At 44.8% G+C, this 12,209-nt stretch overlaps 1 protein-coding gene across 5 annotated transcripts in view; it reads right to left on the bottom strand.

The window, feature by feature from the left end:
* The window catches only part of WIPF2 (WAS/WASL interacting protein family member 2), a 42,715-nt gene that overhangs the window by 5,690 nt on the left and 24,816 nt on the right, over positions 1-12,209 (bottom strand). For 4 of the 5 annotated variants that reach the window (XM_036836281.1, XM_036836280.1, XM_036836282.1 and 1 more), the window contains 3 exons: positions 9,588-9,720; positions 8,758-8,874; positions 7,746-8,402 (listed from right to left, as the gene is read on the bottom strand). In XM_036836281.1, the coding sequence (XP_036692176.1) occupies positions 7,746-8,402; positions 8,758-8,874; positions 9,588-9,720 (907 nt within the window). Of the gene's footprint in view, positions 1-7,745; positions 8,403-8,757; positions 9,071-9,587; positions 9,725-12,209 lie in introns of those variants that run through there. The other variant, XM_036836279.1, reaches the window with a different exon arrangement.

Raw genomic sequence — 12,209 nt, 5'->3', positions numbered from 1 at the left:
TTAAATATCATATTCACCCTCCCCTCATCCCTATTTCTTTAACAACATCACCATTCTTCTCGATACCAAAGTTCAGAATAAATTTATGACCCTTTTTCATTTCCCGTGACAAGTCAGTCAAGAATTCCACTTATCCTTGATGATTTTTTTCTCTGCTTTTGCATGCCTTCCTCCACAATTCTAAGTCAGGGCTTTCTCGTTTTTATCTTGTTCTACTGCAAAAAGCCTCTCAAATGTTTTCCTTGCTTCTAATCTCTTAGCCTTTCAATCCATTCTGCATACCACCAACTCATTAATCTCCCCAAAATACCAGCTCAAACTTTTCCAAGGGCTTTGCATTTCCCATATCGTAAAGTTTCAAATCCTTAGCTTCCACACCGACTGGGTCTCACCCAATCATTTTTCCTCTCTTACACAGTAACCCACCACATCAGTCAGCCTGATCGCACCTTCTTTTCTTCCTTGATTCCTACACTGGATTAGGTACCACTCTTCTGTACTGCCTCTGTCGACTCTGTCTCTCTCTACCGCTACTATGTTGTATTACACTTGCTTCTTCCCGAGTGTACTGTATATTTCTTAAAGTCAGAGCAGTGTCCATTCATCTGAGTTCCCAAGCTCAGCACATGGTAGGTCTTCAATCAGTACGTGCTAAATAAACCAAATTACATATGCTTTGCTCTTGTGACTCCCCCTCAATACTCAGAAATACCACCCCTCATCCCTTACTATCAAATCCTACTTTTCTTTAAGGTTCAACTCAAGTCCCATCTTCTCAAGGCTTTTCCAAAGCAATCCACTCTCATCTGATTCCCTCCTTTGCTCTCCCACAGCATTTACAGGCTATGTCACTTATTCTAACACTTAGTAGTACAGACTAAAATGAGTGATTTTCAAATTATGTATAATAATTTCATCTGCAGAAGTTACATATTTCCAATGATAGGCTCATTGCTCAAAAAAAATTGGGAACACCTCTTTTGGAATTGCCTCCAAACCCAGGTTGTCAGACAGATCCATAAATATTGTCATATGATGGTCACTTCTCATTTCTGAGGTTGCACCACCAATAAAAAAATTCATACCTACATCTGACTCTGATTTTTGGCCATTTTCGAAAATCAAATTAACTCTTAAAAGACAAAATTTGCAAAAAAAAAAAAAAGACAAAATGCCACCAAGCATAAGGTAATGTCAAAAGCATGTTGGGGGGGGCTTCTCTGGTGGCGCAGTGGTTAAGAATCTGCCTGCCAATGCAGGGGACACGAGTTCGAGCCCTGGTCCGGGAAGATCCCACATGCTGCGGAGCAACTAAGCCCCTGCGCCACAACTACTGAGCCTGAGCTCTAGAGCCCGTGAGCCACAACTACTGAGCCCACGTGCCACAACTACTGAAGCCTGTGTGCCTAGAGCCCACGCTCTGCAACAAGAGAAGGCACCGCAATGAGAAGCCCACGCACCACAACTGAGAGTAGCCCCCGCTCGCTGCAACTAGAGAAAGCCCGCGCACAGCAATGACGACCCAACACAGCCAAAAATAAAAACAAACAAACAAATAAAAAGCATGTTGGGGGGACTTCCCTGGTGACTCAGTGGTTAAGAATCTTCCTGCCAATGCAGGGGACACGGGTTCGAGCCCTGGTCTGGGGAGAGATCCCACATGCCGCGGAGCAAATAAGCCCGGGTGCCACAACTATGAGCCTGCGCTCTAGAGCCCGCGAGCCACAACTACTGAGCTCATGTGCCACAACTACTGAAGTCTGCACGCCTAGAGCCTGTGCTCCAAAACAAGAGAAGCCACTGCGATGAGAAGCCCGTACACCACAACGAAGAGTAGCCCTCGCTCGCTGCAACTAGAGAAAGCCCGCATGCAGCAACGAAGACCCAATGCAGCCAAAAATAAATAAATTAAAAAAAAAAAAAAAGCATGTTGGGGGACGTCCCTGGTGGCTCAGTGGTTAAGAATCCACCTGCCAATGCAGGAGACACAGGTTCAATCCCTCGTCCAGGAAGATCCCACATGCTGCGGAGCAACTAAGCCTGTGTGCCACAACTACTGAGCCTGTGCTCTAGAGCCCGCGAGCCACAACTACTGAGCTCACGTGCCACAACTACTGAAGTCCGCACGCCTAGAGCCTGTGCTCCACAACAAGAGAAGCCACTGCGATGAGAAGCCCGTGCACTGCAACGAAGAGTAGCCCTCGCTCGCCGTAACTAAGAGAAAGCCCGCGCACAGCAACGAAGACCCAATGCAGCCAATAAATAAATAAATAAATAAAAAGCATGTTGGACATCACTGGAATAGGTTCGAATGTGTTTAAGTTAGATTATTTCTATGCTTTGCACTAACAATAATAGCAGCTACCATTTATTTGATATCCATCATGTTCCAGGCACTGTCCTGGGCACTTTATATGCATTAAATCTTTAAAAATTCTTGTAGCCACCCCTGCACAAGTATGAGGCATTATCCCCATTTCACAAATGAGGAAACTGGGACTCAGGCTATTTGTCTAAGGTCACAGATCTAATAGACCCAGCATACATCTGCTCTTCCATAGTAAGAAAACTGCTACACAATGCTTTTCACAACAACCTCAAGTATTAAATATCTCCCGAACAAATGTATAACCCAGTGAGATGGAAATGTGTCTTTTGGTACCTGGGCCATGTTACCAAACAGTACATGGAGACTACTCGGCTTAACAGACAACACTGTCTTAGTAATAAGAGTATATATCATTCCTCCTGAATTACTGTCAGAATTTCTATAGAGTAACCATAGTTAAGAATGAAACAGTAATGGGATGATTTTGTTTTCGTTTTTGTTTTTTTAAAATATTTATTTGGCTGCGCCGGGTCTTTAGTTGCGGCACGAGGGATCTTCGTTGTGGCGTGTGGGATCTTATAGTTGTGGCATGCGGGATCTAGTTCCCTGATCAGGGATAGAATCTGAGCCCCCTGCACTGGGAGTGTGGAGTCTTAACCGCTGGACTACCAGGGAAGTCCCTGGGATGACGCTTATAGACAAGAAGTCCGGCACTGTAGGCCTAGTAAATGTTAGTTTTAGCTTCCCATAAAACACACTCAGAATGTCAACTCTCCCTCACTCTCCAAGGTCTGTGTAAGTATGGACGGGGCCATTAGAGGCCATAATTAAAGAGAAATCTCCTTAACTCCTCCCAGCAGATCTCCGAACCCTGTTTTCATTCCAAATCTGCCCAAACCGAAGCTCTTTCAGGTCATCCTCAAAATATTTCCCTAAGACTCAGATTTCCCAGGGCCCTGAGAGTCTGCATCTACTGCGAGGGCGGGGCCAGGGGGAGTAAGGTAGAGGGTCGGTCAAGCTCAAAAGGACACCAGCTAGACTCTGAGCAGGAGGCAGTGATGAGGGCCAACCTGGATGGGCAAAACGGAGCAGGACCAAGAGCTACCTGCTTGGCTCCCTCAGCACCCTCCCTCAGGGCCGGTCATCCTGACCAGATTCTGCCATCTCTAAGAAGTTTCTGAGCTCTTTGTCACATCCAGTTTTAAGACTTTCAAGTGACAGAGCCAGAACCCAAGGACCCCAAGAAACAAGCAGTGTGCAAAAGAAACCTTGGGGTAGGAAGACTGACTTTTGTAATCCAAGATAAACCCGTATGAAAGAAAGCATGATGTTATCTTTTTTTTAACTGACGTATAGTTGATTTACAATGTTGCGTTACTTTCTGCTGTACAGCAAAGTGATTCAGTTATACATATTCTTTTTTTATATTGTTTTCCATTATGGTTTATCATAGAATATTGAATATAGTTCACTGTGCTATACAGTAGGACCTTGTTGTTTATTCATTCTATATATAATCACTTACATCTGCTAAACCCAACCTCCCACTCCATCCTCGATTCTTTTAAAAAGAAAAAAATTCCCTTAAAAAAATAGTGTTTTAAACAGGGACTTCCCTGGTGGTCCAGTGGTTAAGACTCCATGCTCCCAATGCAGGGGGCTCAGATTCTATCCCTGGTCAGGGAACTAGATCCCTCATGCTGCAACTAAGACCCGGCACAGCCAAAATAAAATAAATAAATAAATAAATATATTTTTTAAAAATAGTGTTTTACTCTGCAAAGGAAAAATTCAGAAAACAAACCCTATGGACCAATAATAAGGGACTTTTTGGTCTCTGAGCACCCCAGGGAAGGCAAAAGACTACATACTCACTCAAATGTAAATAATTCATAAAGAAACAAAAGTAAATTATCCCATGTTATCACACCATATGATTTATTCATAGAGATAAGTCCATGAAAACTGCCTAGAAGTCCTTTGCATAAAACCACTAAATTCATCAGCACACCAGAGTTTATAAAGCACTTTTACACATTCCTTTATTTATAACCACCTCTGAAAAGTCCTGTGAACACCATTTTACGGATGAGAAAACAAACTCAGAGAATCAGAGTGATCTGCCCAATGTCACAAAACAAGTGGAGCCAATACTTGAAAGATCTCTGACTAAAATATCTCAATTTTTTTTCAGAGTGTCACTCTTAAGAACTGCTGCTCTGGTTACTGATACAGAAAGCAGGCTGAGGCCTATGTCAGGCCTCGAAGTTGGTGATGGCTAGTAGACAGAAGAACAAGGCTCATAACTTCACATTTTTCTAAAGAAATCACAAAAAAAGAACTGAGAAGTGGGAAGCAAGAAGTCTGCAGACATTTAAAACAACTCAGTTCAACCCACAGAAATTACATTTTTCTCCGCTTCTATTCCTGGTTGGCTTCAGAAAGATATGGGCTCTGCTCAGATAAAGGGTCATTTAAAAAAAATCCCTAAGTTAAAAAAAATAATTTTTTTTTTAACCTAAACTTTGTAGAGTCAAAGGTCACATTAGGACTATATCCTTATGGGTAAAGCCAGGGAGATACAGGGTCGGCCACGTACCAGGTTCCTGTGTGACCGCCTGATGCTACTGCCAGCTCCTAGAATACAAGTCTCTGTACCTAATGAAGCAGCAGTACCAGTTAATGGGCCTTTAATACATGCTTCCTGATGACATACCTGCTTAATCGATGATCTCATCTATACCTGCAGGGACTGTTTAAAATCAAAGCTCAAAAGCCATCTGTGGAGGCTGCGGCTCAAAGCACAATGAAACAAGAGAATACAGGAGCCAAAATTCCTGGGTCTGAGAAGGCCCCAGCACGGTCTCGTTCACTCTCCGCTTTCAGTCAGGCTATTTTGTAAGATGACACAACCTCTCCCACCTTTTTGAAGGTGCCTTAATCCCCTCCTTACCCAGTTCAGGACCATGGTTCCTTGTTACAAGCACTCCCTTACACACACCCTTAACTCCCTTGCCCTGCTCTCCATTACAGCCACACATGCCTAAAACACGCTAAGCTGGTTAAATACAACTCTGCTCCAACTCCGTACCTGCAGAGGCACAGCTGAACACACACGGAGCTGATGAATCTCACTTGAAATGTGTGGCCCCTAAGCTCGAGCGGGCCTTCCGTGATGCTGGTCATCCTAGCACACTTCTCTCCTCCACTCATTCTCCTGCATGCCCAGATGGCCATTTTGTGCCCTCTTTCCTCTCTCCTCAAATCTCCCTCTATTTCCTTACCCTCATTCACAGCATATGTCCTTGCTTTCAATTTCACCCAGAATATAGAAGCAAAAAAAAAAAAGGGCTTCCCTAGTGGCGCAGTGGTTAAGAATCTGCCTGCCAATGCAGGGGACACGAGTTCGAGCCCTGGGCCGGGAAGATTCCACATGCTGCGGAGCAACTAAGCCCATGCGCCACAACTACTGAGCCTGCGCTCTAGAGCCCGCGAGCCACAACTACTGAGCCTGTGTGCCACAACTACTGAAGCCCACGTGCCTAGAGCCCGTGCTCCTCAACAAGAGAAGCCACCGCAATGAGAAGCCCACGCACCGCAAGGAAGAGTAGACCCCGCTCCATGCAACTAGAGAAAGCCCGCGCGCAGCAACGAAAACCCAACGCAGCCATAAATAAATAAATAAATAAATAAATAAATTTATTAAAAAAAAAAATTTAGAAGAAACTTCCCACATGCTCCTACCACTACACCCACCTACCTACTTGCTTCTTTGCCTATCTGCTCTGCCTTCACTCCTGTTACCACAAAGAACTGTGTTCTTATCTAAGGCCAACCCTTGACCTGTGGATCAGGTTCCATTCCTTCTTGCCTCCCCAAGGACACTATCCAGGCAATTTCCTCCTCTCTACTGGATCATTCCATCAGCGTACAAACAGATGCTGAAATATCTCCCGTCTTGGGTGGGGTGGGGCGGGGGGAACCAACCCTCAATCTCTCATCCTCCTCCAGCAACCATTCCACATACCTGTACCCCCCACTCCCCTTTACAGCAAACTCCCTTGAGTTTCTCTACTGCTATCTTCATCAAGTCCTCTCCTATTCCTGCATGCTTGAACCCACCCCAATCAGACTTTCACCCTCATGCTCCCTCCAGCACTCCACTGAAACTACTTAGAAGGGTAGTTTGGGGTCCCCCAAATGACTCCCACGTTGCTGAGACCAATGTCATTCTCAGTCTTCAACTTCCCTGACCCACCTGCAGCACAGGCCACAGCTGCTCACTCACTCTATCCTGGACTTTCTCCATTACTCTCCTGGCATTCCTCCTTTCTTCCTCACTAGAGGCCCTTTCTCAGTTTCCTCTGCTTAGTACTCTTATCACTCTCACCTGTCATGTAGCAAGGCCTCAGGCCGGGGACCTCTCCTCTTCTCTATACTCACTCCCCAGGTGATCTCACCCCAGCATGTGGTTCTCAATATCCTTCAAATTTCTCTCTCTAGCCCAGACCACTCTCCTGAACTTCAGAGTCTGAGAGTCAATCGACAATTGGTTATTTCCTTTTGGATGTCTAACAGGCACCTCAAACTTGACATCCAAAACTGAACACCCACCTTCCCCCAAACCTGCTGTGATCCTATCCATCTACTCAGATTATTGCACTAGCCCCCTACATGGTCTCCTTTGGCCCCTTTGTCCTCCTGCGGTGGGTTCTCAACAACAGAGCCAGTTGCCTTTTCAAAAGGTAAATCAAAGCTACTTCTGTGTTCCAACCCCCCGCCCCCCGCCAGTGGCTCCCCATCTCACACAGAGTAAAACCCAAAGTCTTCACAAAGTCCTCCAATGTTCTCCCGCGGCATCTGGCTTTCTGACCTCCACGTCCTGCCGCTCTTCCCCTCACGCATCCTGGTCTTGCCACAATGGTCTCCTTGCTGTCCCCAGTCTCAGGGTCTCTGCATTTGCTGCCCTCAATGCCTGCGTAGCGTATTCCCTCACTTTCTTCAGGTATTTGCCAAACTGTCACTTTATCAGTAAGGCCTTCCCTGACCCCACCCCTACCCTCACCCCTGTAATTTAAAATATTACCTCATCCCCACTCCAGTATATCCCATTCCCTTTCTCTGCTTTGTATTTCTCTAAAGCATCTATATACTATGTATTTATATATATATATATATATTTTTTTTTTTTTTTAACTAATTTATTTGTTAACTGTCCAGGAGAACAGGATTTTTTGTCTTTTTTATTTACTGCTGTTTTCCTAACAACAGAGTCTGACACGTAAAAAGGCACTCAATGAACCTGTTGATGAGTACTCACTTCAATCACTGAAGGAGCTTTGGGGAAAAGGGTGAAGAGGAAGGATGAACTCCATCTCAGTACAGTAGGAAAAATAAGGTGCTTCCAGGCACTTACCTGCTCCCCGACTGGGAGGGTCTCGGGCTGGGGGAGGTGGCCTATTACTCTGTAAAGAAGGGGAGGCTGAGGTGGGTGGAGGAGGCGCTAGGCCTCTGACAGGCCCTGGTGTCTTCCTATGCAAAGAATTGTGTCTCTGTGGCAGCTCAGGGGCTGACTCGTTAGTGGGACTGGAGGGCCCATTGGGGACCCCAGGCGGCTGGCGGTAAGGCGGCGGCGGAGGAGCTAGAGACTGGCCACTTGGTCCTGTTCTGACATTCACAGGGGAAGGAGGCGGCTTGACTGGGGGTGGAGCAGGAGGTCCCTCTCGACCAAGGTGAAGCCTCTGTCCAGGTGTGGGCGGCAGGGGCTTCTCTCTGTTGTAGGCTGTGGCTTTGCTGCTGTGCACAGGCAGAGGTGTAGGGGGCGCGTTGGCACGCCGCCCCGGGGGAGGCGGAGGAGGGGCGGAGGAGCTGTGCTTCATGCCCGCACTGCTGGCAGTATTAGGCCGAGAGAGGTCCGGTAACGAGGGTCTCTGCGTCCGGGGCAAGTCTGGGAGTGAGGCTCGGCTGCTGTCTGTATCATCCTGAGGGCGCCCGCTGGTTGTACACCCTGGAGGCCTTGGGGCAGCAGCTCGAGAACCGGGGACTTGTAGGGCTGGCTTACCAGCTAGGTTCTCTACAAATACACCAGACAACACTGGGTCAACAGAGCTGGACCTATGTTGCTGAGTATCTCCACGTCACCCCGCCTCCTTAGTGCAACCTGCATGGCAGCAGGGCAAATAGCTGTACGATTCTGGGTTTTAACCTGGTTTCAGGCTCAGGGCCCATTAACAAATACTACTGATGCAAGCTGAATGCATTCTTATTTACCCTCAGCTTTTGCTTTATTCTACTTTATAACTCCTCCCCTGCTCCCACCCCTCCTTCTTCCCATCTCTACCACACTCCTCAACCCCAGATGGCCCACCTGGGACCAGTCAGAAATGAATGCGTTTGGGAAATATCCTAAGAAAGTACTTATCACATACCTGAACCGTCCTTGGCTCCCACAGGGCGGAGCTTTGGCACTCCTCCTTGGAAGAGACCTCCCTTGGGCTGCAGGGCAGCTGCTCCAGAGCCATAACCACCACTGCTTCCTTTGGGTTCTGGAAAGCACACCATTAGGATTTTCATTTCATATGCTCTGAGGCTGGTGACCAAGTCAATCCTGAGGAGAAACCCCTCCTCTACCTGGGCTTTAATTTGCAAACAAACCGATATTGCTTTTGCCTTTCCACTGAAATAGAAACCTGGGCTTCTCTGCTCCACAGCTTCATGTAGGTGTGGGGATGAAACTCTGTGCTGTGATGGAAGAGAGAAAACAAAAGGAACGAGGAGCCAATCTTCCTTTATTTGGGGCAGAGCGGTAACCAGGATGAAGACCTGTTCAACAGAGTTCTCTAGGCTTTCCTCTCCAAGTCCCAGATGGTGAGGGGGCTTAATGGCTCAGGGACCCAGGTGTGAGAAAATCCCCAGAGGCCTTTCAGAATGAACACTTGTAGCAATTATAAAATCATCGTTGGCTTCAGCTTACAGGTTTTTAGGACTGTGGTGGTCTTCTCAGAGAAGAGCCAAGGATATGCCCTAACAAGCACTAGTTATAGTAGGAGATGGGAGGCTTAAGACCCCGAGAATGCTTCTCAAAGGTCAAAAAGAAATTTCTAAGGTATCCAAATGAACAGATGAGAAGACAGCCAAAGAATATCCCAAGACAAAACTCTCCCACTCACGACCCAACAATAAAAATGACAGCCAAGCCTAGTCTCCGAGTCAATCCTGGGATCCCAGTGGTTCATCAGGAGATGAAGCTTAGACTCACTCTCGAGGACGGGAGCACTCCGATCATTCATGTTGGTCACCTTCTTCAGCTTGGTCCCTTTGCAGATGTCCTGTAAGAGAGCACCTCGACCCCGCTGCTCATCTCTACTCAGCTTGGGCAGCTCAGTGTTGGCCTGAAGGAAGAGGGAAACATAAGTTCACCCTCAATATCCCCTTCATCACAAGCTCGGGATAAATGCCTTAAGCCAAACTGGATTCCACGAGATGCCTGTCTAACCTAGTAAGATACATGTGCCAGACGACAGTATCAATGTCCATTATCCTCCTCCTTAGACCTTTCTCTCATGCTGTACCTTCTGTGAAGGGTACAGGTCTTCCTCCTGTTCAGAAGCTTCTGACAGGAGGCCTGCACCAATACTTACTGAGCACCTACGTGCTAGGCTTGTGTGTCAGACACTTTATTTGTATCATCACCACCAAGGCAAACGTTTATTGAGCCCCCACTATATCCCAGGCATTGTGCTAATAATAAGCACATTACTTTCATTATCTTGTTTAAATCCTGAAATATTGCTATGACCAACAACAACAGGAGCATAGGGACAGACAGCTAGATAAATGGAACAGAACAGAAAGTCCATAAGGCAAGCCCAGGTCTACATAGAAATTTATAAAAGTATATTTCTTCAGTGCAGAAAGGATAGATTATTAAATACAAGGTGTTAATAACAAGTGGTTAATTTTTTTGGCCATGCCAGGCGGCATGTAGGATCTTAGTTCCCCAACCAGGGATCGAACACACACCCCCTGCAGTGGAAGCGTGCAGTCTTAACCACTGGACTGCCAGGGAAGTCCGACAAGTGGTTAATTTTTAGAAAAAAATAATAAAGTTAAATACTTACCTTAGCACTTTACTCTCAAATAAATTCTAGCTGAATTATAAAATTTAAGTGTAAAAAAATAAAACCACAGAAGTACTATATGGAAAAAAATAGGTAACGGGAAGGACTTTCTAATCAAGACAACCAAAATACAGGAAAAGATCGACAGATTTGCTTATTACAAATTATTTACTAAGGAATATAAGTAAATATGCAGATGACACACTGGAAGAAAAACTATCGGTGACAAATGTAACATATGATAGAAACAAAGGTAGTGGCCTAAATCTATAGAGCATTAACATATAAAGATGACTTAGAAATCAGCAGGATAATAAGCAAAAGATATGAACAACACTGCATAAAAGAAGTCAAAAGAGCCTACAAATATGAAAAAAAATCAACTATAATAAAAAAAAATGTAGTGTAAAACTATCATTATCTACCTATGATACTGGTAAAGGTTAAAATTACAGAGACTGCTAGCTTTGTGAAGGCAGGGACCACTGCCTGTACAGTGCCTGGCACACTGAAGATGTTCAAAACAATGTATAGAATAAAAAACTGCCCTACGGTGATCATAAGGATCCAGGAAAACAGGTACTCTTTCCTATTACCTGTGGTAGGATAAATTGGTATGATTTTTCTAGAAAGTAATTTATGTATCAAACACCTTTTAAAAGTCTAGCACAAGAATTCTACTTCCAGAAATTAACTTTAAGAAAATAATTGGAGACGTGCACAAAGACAATAATAATAGCAAAAAACAGTTTATAACAGCATAAAGCTGAAGTAATCTAAAAGTTCAACCGAAAAGAACAATGGTATAATCATACAGTGGGATGCCAGTTAAGCTCTTAAAGATGTAGAAGTAAGCATCTTTTCACGGAAATAAATATCTGACACAATCAAGCAAAAAATATTATAGAACAATACATATAGCATGATTCCAGTTTTCTACAGGAATAATAACAAGACCTATCTCATAGGGTAGTTTTGAGAATTAAATGATAACACTTTTTAAGAGCTTAGCACAGTGCCTGGTGTATAGTAAGAGTTCAATAAGTAGTAGCTAGCTTATATTGTGAAGAAAAAAAAAGGTACACACATACAGAAAATTTCTAGAAGGATATACACTGATACTAGCAAAAGTTAACTTGGGGTAATAATTATTTATGTTTATCTGTATTTTCTAGTTTTCCTACAATAAACATACAGAATGTTAACAAAGGTTAATTATAGATTAACATTTTCTATGTTTATTGGTGTTCTCTAATTTCTTCTGGATTTTTAGTACAGTAAAAAATTTTTTAATGATATCACTAAACATTTAATGACATGACAAGCCATTCATGATGTATTAATGAGGAAGAAGAGCCGATCAGAAATCAGTATGTACATAAAGCACAGCCTTTTTTTAAAAAAAAAGGTAGACGGGCTTCCCTGGTGGCGCAGTGGTCAGGAATCCGCCTGCCAATGCAAGGGTCACGGGTTTGAGTCCTGGTCTGGGAAGATCCCACATGCCGCGGAGCAACTAAGCCCGTGCGCCACACTACTGAGTCTGCATTCTAGAGCCCGCGAACCACAACTACTGAGCTCATGCGCCACAACTACTGAAGCCCACGTGCCTAGAGCCCATGCTCCACAACAAGAGAAGCCACCAAAATGAGAAGCATGCGCACCTCAATGAAGAGTAGCCCCCGCTCACTGCAACTAGAGAAAGCCCGTGTGCAGCAACAAAGACCCAATGCAGCCAAAAATAAATAAATTAATAAATAAAT

Source organism: Balaenoptera musculus, chromosome 20 (assembly GCF_009873245.2).
Source record: "Balaenoptera musculus isolate JJ_BM4_2016_0621 chromosome 20, mBalMus1.pri.v3, whole genome shotgun sequence".
NCBI classification, from domain to species: Eukaryota; Metazoa; Chordata; class Mammalia; order Artiodactyla; family Balaenopteridae; genus Balaenoptera; species Balaenoptera musculus.
Note: the sequence above shows the minus strand (reverse complement) of the source record. Positions and strands in the feature narration are given on the sequence as shown.